The following is a 12,563-nucleotide window of genomic DNA, read 5'->3' on the forward strand; positions in this document are numbered from 1 at the left end:
TGTTGTTGCTGTTATCATGGTTGTTGTTACTGACAGAAAGATCCACATGTATCAAAATAGTTATAATAAAACCTTTTGTGGTAGCAAAGAATTAGAAACAAAGTAGATGTTCATTGACTGGGAAATGGTTGAACAAATTTTCGGTTGTGTCCAACTCTTCTTGACCCAATTTGGAGTTTTCTTGGCAGAGATACTGGAGTGGCTTGCCATTTTCTTCTCCAGCTCATTTTATAGAAGAGGAAACTAAGGCAAACAGGGTTAAGTGACTTGCCCAGGGTTGCACGGCTTATAAGTGTCTGAGGCCATATTTGAACTCAGGAAGACTCATCTTCCTTACTACAGGCTTGGCACTCTATCCATTGTGTCACCTAGCTGCCTCAATAACAAACTGTGGTACATGAATGTAATTCAGTATTACTAAGCTATAAGAGATGATGAATATGAAATTCAGAGAAACATGGGGAATTTATATGAAAAATACAAAGTGAAGTCAGCAGAACCAGGAAAATAATATATACGACTTTAAGTCATACAAATACAAAGAAAAAAAAAAGAAAGAAAATTTTCCACTGTAGTAACAACCAAGCTTGATTTGATGATGGGGGAATGTATCTTTCTTCTTTGCATAGGTGAGGGGCTGTAGTGTCTACTTTGCATAGGTTTATACTGTCACAGACTTGGTTGATTCCTTCCTTCTCACCCTCTTTCTTTTCTCTTTCTTTTTCACTCTTTGTTATAAGTAATGACTGTGTAGGTAGGGAATTATTGAGGGATATAAAGAGAATGAAAGGTGATATAAAAAGAAAAGACATCAATAACATTTTTTTTAAAGAACAGTTTTTCTTTCCTATTATCTTGCTTGTGAAAGGAGCATATAATGCTTTTGAGGTATTATTATTAATGGCTTATGAGGTAAACATTTTCCTCCCATTTCCTTCCCCTCTAAGCCACAACAAACAATCAGAAACAAACTTCATATACATTTCAATGAGTTTCTTAAAGATTGGGGGAATTGGCAAAAAGTGAGATGCAGGGACTATAGATATTACTGTGGAAACCCAGGAAAATGGAAGCTACCCTCTTACTTTCTTGTAATTCCTGCCACTACAGACCTCAGCCTTGAAAATCAATGAATATCAAAGTAAAAAATAAGGACTGGAGTACAGTGAGGTTGAGGGTAAGTGGGGCAGCAAACCCCAGTCAAGCAAGAAGTGAAAAAGAAGGAAGAAGTCTTTAAGAATAACAACAGTTGGGAGGTCATGTCCATTCGGTTGAATCTGGGTGGGGTGGTTTTTCTTGGGTATCAATAAGAAAAGAATTTAGGGACTACCTCTTTTTGTGACCAAATGTGAGTTATCTGTAAAAATAATAAATCCAAGATTATCATCTCTTTTTTAAGCTGTAAACCTTGAATTCTGTCAATTTTCATACTATTTTAATAATATTATACAAGCATAATGTATTCATAGTGTGTTTTTTGTAATGTAATATCTTTAAAACAACTCTATAATGTCAATGGTATAGTCTTACTTTGTCTTTGTTTCCATTTAAAAAATGAGAAAATTCAAGTTCAGTGAATTTCAATGAAAAAGACAAAATTTAGTGACTTACCTAAGAATGATGAGCAGGCTTCTAACTGAGAACTAGACTCAAATTCTAGATGGAAAATTTAATATTCTTTTCATTATAAATGCACATCTGTTCCAAGATAATCTCAAAGGACTCATGATGAAAAATGCTATCTGCCTCCAGAGAAAGAACTCATATTCTCTGAATACAGACTGAAGCACACTATTTTTCACTTTCTTTTTATCTTCTGGTACAAAATGATTAATATGGAAATGTTTTACATGACTGCACATGTACCACCTATATCAGACTGCTCACAATATCAGGGAGGGGGAAAGAATACAATATATGGAACTCAAAACTAAAAAACCCCACAATAAATTAATAAGTGATTTGTTATTTAGCTGTTAATTATTTGTCTGAACCAATTTCTTATTTCATAAATGGAGTCATATAAGTGTCCTAAAAAAAGCAAAATTTATTTTAGCCAAGCAAATTTTAAAACAGAGACAGTCTATACTCTAAAATATAAACACATAAATTATAACATTTTCAATACCTGAAAATGACACGACAGGAAATTTTTCTGTGGTGGGCAATCTTTGCCATTCATAGTATAAAGGAAGTGAACCTTCTCCTGATTCACATCTTATTTTAAAGTCACTGCCAATCTCTGATGATCCATCAATGTAGCATCTTGTCCCTGAAGGCTTAACTGAAAAAGAAATAGAATCATTTCATTAATTATTTTGTTTTATTTGATACTCTCCTTTCACACACACAGACACACAGACATTTTAAAGTAAGAAATAAATGAGAAATTTCAGGATTTATCTACATTTTCATAGTTGTTTATTACTTATTCCAAAAAGTTTTCCTTGGCTTAATTCCATTTCTGCTATTCAGTGAAAGAAGAACAGGGCAGAAAATACTCTGGACCAGTGTCATTTAAGATTCTGGTATCCTATAAATTTTTCTCACAAAAGCTTCATGATGGTGCTGAAGGCAAATAGAAGACAAGCACAATAATCATTTGTAGAGTTAATGGAATATAAGATCTTCCCTGTCCATTAATAGGCCTATGTGACCACATGTGTTCCTTTTTCCCTTGGAGCATAGGCCATGTTATCAGGTATAAAGGTATGTCTTGCTGTTTTGAACTTCAGCTTGGTTCACAGCTGTGACACATCCTGAGTCACACAGAGCCCATATTCAAGGAGATTTATATTGCCTTGGGGAGGAGCTTGCTTAGGGGGAAATTTGCTTATGGGAAGGCTTGCTTTCAGGAAAGCTATCACACCTTTCAGCACAGAGCCAATTAGGTAGCAAGTCACCTTGGGTTGTAATGCCTTCTAGCTCTGAGCCTGTTAATTGAAAACCATAGGTACTGAGAAGTTGGTATTTTACTTTGGGGCTCACTCAGCGGAAGAATGCTTCTTTGTGATTTGGCCAGACAAGACTCTAGGTAGCTGTTGTTAAGAAGCCCCCCAGCTGTGCTTGAACCCAGATGTTGGCGCTCCCTCATCTGGTGATTAGGTATCTATTACTCTGTTTAGACAGATGGAGCCCTGTCTATTGGATTCTTTCTTGGATACTCACTTCTTTCTAATTATCTGTCTGTTAATTTAAAGTAAGATCACAGACCCCTTTAAAGCTGTCTTTCCTTTAGAAAAATAGATCAAAGAACCTGTGCTAGCAGCCCTTTTGTGTGCTGCTGTGATTATTAATGCACCATTTTAGCTCCCCAAGTTGACTTGAGAGCTGCTCACCCCTACTCCCCAAAAAGCATAGACATGTCTTTTCATATTTTATTACCCTAAAATTCAACATTCATTTCACTGATTAGAGGATAATTTAGTTGTCCTATTGACACTCCTCCCCCAGTTCTGCTTTTTTCTTACCAAAATAATGCTACAATACCTCCATCAGCTTCTTACCTGGGACCATCCTTACGCTCCTGTAGCCCCCTCCTCCAACTGGTGAGTTCCTTTTGGAATCCCATTTTGAGGAAGTTCCAGCTCAGTCATTCTTCCCTGTTCTAGTTTTGTTTCTGACTTTCTGGACTTCACCACCATGTCCCCCAGGTACCTTCCATCTTTCACTGCTGTGCATTCCCTTTTATGCCCTGTCTTGCTCAAATAGAACCTAAGGTCCTCAAACACATGAGTTTGCTTGTATTTGCATTCCCAGTACTATCACATAGTGCTTAAAAAAATATTTATGATGTGATGGAAAATGTTATCCACATCCAGAGGAAAAACTATGGAGTCTGAATGCAGACTGAAGCATACTATTTTCTTTTTTTGTTTGCTTTTTTTTCTCATGATTTTTCCCTTTTGTTCTGATTCTTCTTTTACAACATAACATGACTAATGTGGAAATATATTTAATATGATTGTACCATATATCTTCTCTATCAGATTGAGAAGGGGAGAAAAATTTAGAATTCAAAATCTCATAAAAGTGAATGTTGAAAACTAAAAATTATTTAATTAAAGAAAAAAAATAAAATGCTTATGGTGACTTCTTTTTAGAAAAGAATATCCAAGATATCTATCTCGAATCCTGTCCTGGGCTTTTCTGGGAGCTAATCTTTCCAAGTAAATGAAAAATCACTTTCCAAATACATAAGAGAATAAGGATAAAAATCAATTAGTGTCAAAGTAAACAACCAGATAGTTGAGTTTCTATATGATGGTAGATATGTAAGTCAGAAACTTTCCCCAAAACAAAGTATTACAACAAAGAAATGCTAATGAAATTCTACATTAGAACCTTCTGTTAATGTACATCTTGTTCATGCTTATTCACATTTCACTCTTCTAATACCCATCAATGTAAAATCTTGCACCTCAAGGCTTAGAAGAAAAAGCAGAGGGCTTCCACATGTTCAGGTTAATTGTGAGTTGTTCCACAAATCGTCACAAAATGATAAAATGGCAGAAGTGTGTAAAGGCAAGCAAAGTAGTACTCTGGGCTTGTTTCAGCTATTCAAGTGCCTTTGAGCCCCTCCTTTAATTGTATCAAGAGTTTCTGCTGGTATATATTGTGTTGCCTTTAATAGGCCTAAGGGAATTTGAAGACCTTCCTGCCCTCAATAGGCATAAGATAAATCACAGGGAGTCCACAGTGGGAGGAGCTTCTCGAAAGAGCTGAACAAGAAGGAGCAGAGCTGAGCAAAGTTCAAGCAGAGCTAAGGAGGGAATATTTGTGATGTTGGTATTCTGTCTATTCTGTCTGTGTTGATGTTAACTTTGACAGACAGAAGCATTCTGTATGTTGAAATGGGACTTTTTTGCTCTTAAGTAAGTCCTGAAAGAAGACTTTACTATTGATTTGTGTTTGATTTCTCCAACAGAGGCCTTGTGTGTTGATTTGTGTTACTTTGTCAGACAGAAGGTAAATTGAGATGATAGTGCCAGTAATGTGTATAAATAATGTTGTAGCTCTTAAGCTTAATTTAATGTGTTGTAAATATTGTTCTAGTTCTGTTAAGCTTTGTCTTCCAAGAAACAGAAACTACAAAGGGCTTGGAACAGGAGGAGAGAGCTGCCTATGTGTATATCCAGGCAAGAGTTGGGAGCGGTCAGCCATGGAAGAAGAGCCAAGGGGTTTGGAAGCCAGCCTCGAGTCAAAATGAAAGAGGACTTTACTTGGATACTGTGTATTGATTGAGGAGATTGTGACTTATTGAATGATATGTTTTGTTAAAGAATATGCAGCTACCGTAGTAGTAAGTTATGATGTTATATTGTTGTGAATGTTGTATGTTAGTTTCTTGAATGTTTTGCTTTAGTTTATTGCTGAATAAATAGAGAGCTCACTACATTATGCAATTAGATCCTTAAAGTTATTCACAGCAGCAGTCCTCAGGAGAGCTGCTTGTGACTGACTTTACAAAATACATTTCTAATTTTGAATCTGAAATTCTGTAATCTCTCAGAGATTATCTAGAATAGTTCTGTGTCTTCTAGGAAACTGAGGCCCATGTAGACTAGGGAATTTTCCCCAAGGTCTCACAGCTAGTTAGTGGGAGAGACTGGTCTATAACCTTAGTCTCCTAGCTCTCCTACTGGTCTCTGCTCTTTCCATTACACCCTATTACCTCTGTAGGAATCCTTCCAGTCTTCACTGTGGAAGCTCATCTTTGTTGTTGTTCAATTGTATCTGACTTTTCATGACCCCCCCAGACTCTTCTATCCTTCACTAGCTCCCAATATCTGTTCAGGTTCATGTTCATTGTTTCCATGATACTATCTAACCATCTCATCCTCTGCCATCCCCTTTTCCTTTTGCCTTCAATCTTTCCCAACATCAAGGTCTTTTCCAATGAGTCTTGTCTTCTCATTATGTGGCCAAAGTATTTAAACTTCAGTTTCAGTATTTGTTCTTCCAATGAGTAGTCTGAATTAATTTCTTTAAGTACTGACTGATTTGATCTCTTTGATCTCCCAGAGATCTCAAAAGTCTTCTCTAGCACCACAATTCAAAACCATCCAATTCTGAGGTGCTCAGATTTCTTTATAGTCCAACTCTCACAGCCATACATTGCTACTGGAAAAACCATAGCTTTGACTATATAGACCTTTGATAGCAAAGTAATGTTTCTGTTTTTGGTATACTGTACAGATTTACCATAGCTTTCCTTCCAATGAGCATCCTTTAATTTTTTTTTTTTTTAAGCAATCGGGGTTAAGTAACTTGCTCAAGGTTACAAGGCCAGTTATTTCTGGATGTGGTGCTGAGTGTCTGAGCCCGGGATTCGATCTCCAGGTCATCCCAACACTGGAGCCGGTGCTCTTACTCACTGAGCCACCTGGCCGCCCCTAAGCAATTGGGGTTAAGTAACTTGCTTAAGGTTACACGGCTAGGTGTTAGCATCCTTTAATTTCATGGTTGCAAGTCACTGTCTGCAGCAATCTTTGAGCCCAAGAATATAAAATCTGACTGTTTCTATTTCTTTTCTCTCTTTTTGCCAGGAAGTGTTGCAGCCAGTTACTAGGATCCTAGATTTTTTGATGTTAAGCTTCAAGACAGCTTTCATCCCCATCATGAGGTTTTTCTTCATTTTTCTTCACTTTCTACCAGAATGGTATTGTCTGCATATCTGAGATTTTTGGTATTTTCCCTGGCAACCCTTGCTTTGGTTTTTGATTTGCCCATCCTGGCATATCACATGATATACTTTGCACATAGGTTCAATATGGTGACAATCAATACAGCCTCCTTTCTCCATCTTAAATCAATCAATTGTTCCACATTCAGTTCTGTTACTTCTTGACCTGCATAAAGTTTTCTCAGAAGTCAAATAAGATGATCTAGTACTCCCATCTCTTTGAGAACTTGCCACATTTGTTGTGTTCCACAAAAAGACTTTGGTGTAGGCAATGAGGCAGAAGTAGTCTTTACCAGAACTCCCTGGCTTTCTCCACAATGCAGCAAATGTTGGCAATTTGGTTTCTTGCTCCTCTGCCTCATCTTAAAAACCAGCCTGCTCTCCCTGTAATTCTCATACTGCTTAAGCCTAGCCTGCTGATGTGCGAAATGAGTGTCATCTTACTCCTTGTCAAAACATGTAGAGATCATGCAGGTGCTGTTTAGGCAAAAGTCACTCATTTTTAAGATATCTCACGTACTCCATAAATCAGATGCCTTTACAATCCTCCCTACCTCCCTAAAAAAAGCTGTATGCTTTCAGTCATTTTAATTTTAAGCATTCTAGAAGTAGGGACTTACACATTCTGAATGTCACACAAAAAGAATGAAAGCTTTAAAATGATTAAAATTACTACTAAAACTAGAAAGAGTTTGACTAAGATCCCATGACAATATCTGATGCTACTTTAACAGATCGAAAAAAACTTACCAAGCACAGAAAGTTGCATCTTTTTGTTTGCAACACCAGGAAGTTTTTTCACTTTGCATTGATACGTGCCCATATCTGATAATTGTAAATCTGTTATATTTATTGATGCATCACCTAATTTGGGATCGCTGCTTGTAAAATAAACTCGTCCTTTTAGATCTTCAGAGTATTTATCATAAATATTGCCTCCAGAATATAAAATTATCTAAAACAAAAGGGGAAAAATAACAACTGTTTCATTAAGTTGTCCAAAATACTAGTTTTACAGTAAAGTACATATACCATTTAAAAGAAAAGCTGTACTAGCATGGAAAAATTAATTACTTTTTCTGGAATATGCTAAAATGGGATAAAATTAAAAAATGAATTAAAATAAATAAGAGTATGTTAAAAATGTATAAATATAAAAATGATGGGATTATTTAGATAATAGGAAGACATGTTTAGAGTTAGAAGAGACATTAGCATTCAACTACACTGAACTACATACCAGGCACTGTGCTTAAAACTGGGGATACAAAAACAGGAAAAAGCCCCTGCACTCAAGGAGATTAAAATCTAATGAAGGAGACAGCATGTAAACAAATGTATACAAAGCAAGCTATATACAGGGTACAGGGAATAATTAACAAAGGAAAGGCACTGAAATTAAGAGGGGTTGGGGAAGGCTTTGTGTAGCAGGAGGGATTTTACTTGGGACTTAAAGGAAGCCTGAGACATCAGCAGCTGAAATGGAGGAAGAAGGTTCCATGAGGGACAGCCAGAGTTAACTCCCAGAGCTGAGAGATGGGGAGTCCCTCATTCTTAGAAGAGTGGAGAAGTCAGCTATCACTGGTTTAAATAGTAATGGGGAATATAAGGTATAAGACTGGAAATTGAGGCAGGGGAGGGGGGGCTGGGTAATGAAGGACTTTAAATTCAAAATAGGGCATTTTGTATGGAGGCAATAGGAAGCCACTGCAGTTTCAGTAGGGGGGATAACATGATCAGACTTGTGTTTTAGGAAAATCTTTTTAGTGGCTAAATGGAGAATGATTGGGGTGTGGAGAGACTTGAGGCAGGGAAAACATAACAGTGGGCTATTTGTAGTAATCCAGGTTGATGGTGATGAAGGCCTGCACTACATTGGTGGTAGCAAAAAAAAGAGGGGGGCATTTAAAGAGATGTTACAAGAGAAAAAGACAGACCTTGACAACACAGGAGGCCTGAGAGTGAGAGATAATAGTAGTCAAGAATAACTCCTAGCTCACAATTGGAGGGAGAGGAGGATGGTGTTGCCCTCTATAGTAAGTAATAGGGAAAAGTAGGATGGGGGATAGGTTTGGGGGAAAGAGTTCTTTTTGACATAGTGAATTTAACATGTCTATTGGCTGATCCAGTTCAAGATATCTAAAAGATAGCTAGAGATAGGGTAATGAGAAAGTGATCAACAGTGTCAGAGACTGGAGAGAGGCTAAAAATGAGGATTGGGGGGGGGGGGGGTGGAGTCAAGATGGGCAGAGTAGAAACAGGACTTCTGTGAGGCTCCAGCTTCCACCTTCCCCAATTCATGTAAAAGGGGACTCTGAACAAATTTTGGAGCTACAGAACCCACAAAATGACACAGAGAAGCTAACCTCTCACTGAGTACAGCCTGGCAGGCCAGTAGGAATCAGCCAGTGCAGTGCTCTGGGAGCCAAGCCCAGGCCCACATGAGCCAGAGGTTTTAGCCCCAGGGTGGGCCTGAACAACCACCAGCCAGAGGGACTCCAGATCACCAGCAGCTGTGGGGAGAATTGGGAGAGCATTGGCTTTTGCCCCCAGGGCGAGAAGCTGCTGAGATGCCTCAGTGCATGTTGCAGCTTAAGCTCCTGGCCTGCAGACTGTAGGGGGGACCAAGCGACCAATCTGAGGGGTAATCACTCTTGCTTTAACCTGCTTGGATCTGGATTGCAGTCTAGGGTGGAGGTCCTGGGGTGTGTGACCAGCTTACCAGAGCATGTGGAGGCTTCAGATTAGGGCACCCAACTAATACCTCCAGCAGCTGAGAAAACCCCAATGTTTGGGACAGAAGCTCCCCTGTCTGGTGCCACCTACTGTGGCAAAAAGCCCACAAGTCAAGTAATTGAGTGGCAACATGACCAGGCAAAGGAAGCAAAACAAAGAAGAATCCAACATTAGATTCCTATTTTGGGGACAAAAAGGAGCAAAGCATGGAACAGGAAGAAGACAGTGAAGTCAGAACTCCTGCACCAAAAGCTTCAAAGGAAAATACGAGCTGGTTACAGGCCATAGAGGACCTTAAGAAGCAGATAAGAGAAGTGGAGGAAAAATTGGGAAGAGAAATGAGAATGATGCAAGAAAATTATGAAATGAGAGTCAACAGCCTGACTAAGGAAAATAACACCTTAAAAAATAGACTAACTCAAATGGCAAAAGAGGCTCAAAAAGGCAATGAGGAGAAGAATGCCTTAAAAAGTTGAATTTGCCAGATGGAAAAAGAATCTCAAAAGCTCACTGAAGAGAATCATTCCTTCAGATTTAGAATGGAGCAAAGGGAAGCCAGTGACTTTGTGAGAAATCAAGATTCTGTTACACAGATCCAAAAAATGAAAGAATAGAAGGCAATGTGAAATATCTTATGGGAAAAACAACTGACATGGAAAATAAATTCAGGAGAAAGAATTTAAAAATTATTGGACTACCTGAAAGCCATGATCAAAGAAAAAACCTAGAAATATCCTCCAAGAAATTCTCAAGGAAAATTGCCCTGATGTTTTAGAACCAGAAGGCAAAATAGAGATTGAAAGAATCCACCGATCACCTCCTGGAAAAGATCCCAAGAAGAAACTCCTAAGAATATTATAGCCAGGTTCCAGAATTCCCAGATCAAGGAGAGAATATTACAAGCAGCCAGGAAGAAACAATTTGAATATTGTGGAAACACAATCAGGATAACCCAGGATCTAGCAGCTTCTACACTGAGGGATTGATGGGCCTTGAATATGATATTCCGGAGGTCAAAGGACCTGGGATTAAAACCAAGAATCACCTACCCAGCAAAACAGTATCATGTTTCAGGGGAAAATATGGTCATTCAGTGGAATAGAGGACTTTCAAGCATTCTTGATGAAAAAACCAGAGTTGAATAGAAAATTTGACATTCAGATACAAGAAGCAAGAGAAGCATGAGAAGGTAAACAGGGAAAAGAAATTATAAGGAACTTATCAAAGTTGAACTATTTACATTCCTATATGGAAAAATGATAATTGTAACTGATGAAACTTTTATCAGTATGAAAACATTTGAAGGGAATAGAAATATATATATATATATATATACATACATACATATATAGTCTCTATTGGAGGGTATATAGGTGTATGAATACATATGTGAATGTGTATATATGTACATATATATATATGTTTACAGGTATACATAGAGGGCACAGGAACAATTTAATAGGAAGGGATGACACTTAAAAGGTGAAATTAAGAGGTGAGAGAAGAATATAATGAGAGGAGATGGGGAGAGACAGAATGGGGCAAGCTATCTTATATAGAAGAGGCAAGGGAAAATGGGTACAATGGAGGGGAAGAACAGGAAGGCATAAGGGAATGGGTCAACCTTATACTCATTGAATTTGGCTCAGGGAGGGAATGACATACACACTAAATAGGGTATCTCACTCTACAGGAGAGTAGGGGGGAAAGGGAAGAGAAGGGCAGTGATGGAAATGAGGGCAGTCTGGGGGGGAGGGAAGTTGAAAGCACACACTTTTGAAAAGGGACAAGACCAAAGTAGAGAATAGATCAAGTGGGAGATGGGATAGGAGGGAAGGAAATATAATCAGTCTTATACAATATATCTACTATGTTAATGTTTTGCATTAGCTAAAAATGTACAAGCTATATTGAATTGCTTATCTTTCCAGTAAGGGTGGATGACAAGGGAGGAAGAGAATGAATTTGGAATTCAAAGTTTTAAAACCAAATGTTTAAAAAAAAAAATATATATATATATATATATATACATATGTATACACTATTATTAATACTATTTTACATATAATTGGGAAATAAGAGGAGGGGATATCCTGGGGGATTGCTATTTTGGGGAAGTAGGTAGGGGAAAAATGGGGAGAAAATTTGTAACCCAACATCTGGTGGAAATGAATGAAGTAAACCGAAGTTAATAAAGCATTTGAAAAAAAAAAATAAAAAGAATGAGGATTGAGGAAAGGTGATAGGATTTGGCAACTAAGACTATTAGGAAAGTGCAGTTTTGGGCCCTAATGGCTATTCAAGTGAGTTCAATTTAATCATAGTCATTTTTATTGATAATTAAAATTAAAATAATTCATTCCTCCTCCCAAAAATTTAAATTAAAAAAATGTCATTCCAGTTTCATGGCCATATAGAAGGGATATAAAAATAAATGAACAGTTAAGAACCTTTTTTATTTTCCTCTCTCCCCCTACCTCCCTGCTTTTTTTTGGTGAGACAATCAGGATTAAGTGACTTGCCCAGGGTCACACAACTAGTAAGTACTTTCCTCATTCTTATCTAAAATTTTTATAGGATAGCTCACAATCTCGTTAGACAAATTCTAAGCATCAGCTAATGAAAATCAGTTTTACTAGTATGGCCCCAGACCTAATTCTAGGGTTTCTTCTTCTAAGTTGCTTATATGAATCTGTGAATTTACTGTAAACTGTATTCATCTTTGCTACTTGTATCTGGCACACTGGATAATCTGCACCTGGAGTGTGGAAGACTGGAGTTCAAATTCAGCCTCAGAAACTTTCTAGCTGTGTGATCCCAGGCAAGTCACTTAATCCTGTTTGCCTCCATTTCCTCATCTATAAATGAGCTGGAGAAGGAAGAAGAAAACCACTCGGTATCTTTGCCAAGATAACCCCAAAGACATGACTGAAACGACTGAACAACAATTTGTACTTGAACAACTTGAAGAATGTCTAGGTTCCTCTGAGTTTAGCTGCTATCATCTTGAAGGCTCTCCTCAGAGACAGTGGCTCTTCTATGGACAAATATCATACTAGAATACTCCCTTCTCAGTGGAGATAATATAATGCTATTCTGAAGGAAGGAGCATAAATTATTTAGAACCAAATATGTTCAAATT

At 37.7% G+C, this 12,563-nt stretch overlaps 1 protein-coding gene across 1 annotated transcript in view; it reads right to left on the reverse strand.

Annotated features, from left to right (window-relative positions):
* CXADR (CXADR Ig-like cell adhesion molecule) overlaps positions 1 to 12,563 on the reverse strand; it is a 54,698-nt gene that overhangs the window by 12,539 nt on the left and 29,596 nt on the right. Inside the window, exons 3-4 of the mRNA XM_069074893.1 lie at positions 7,436 to 7,640; positions 2,129 to 2,284 (exon numbers count right to left, since the gene is read on the reverse strand). Of these exons, the coding sequence (XP_068930994.1) occupies positions 2,129 to 2,284; positions 7,436 to 7,640 (361 nt within the window). The remainder of the gene's footprint in view (positions 1 to 2,128; positions 2,285 to 7,435; positions 7,641 to 12,563) is intronic.

Source organism: Petaurus breviceps, unplaced genomic scaffold (genome assembly GCF_028583685.1).
Source record: "Petaurus breviceps papuanus isolate PSGF00001 unplaced genomic scaffold, PetGlider_PUasm1.0 90897, whole genome shotgun sequence".
NCBI lineage: Eukaryota > Metazoa > Chordata > Mammalia > Diprotodontia > Petauridae > Petaurus > Petaurus breviceps.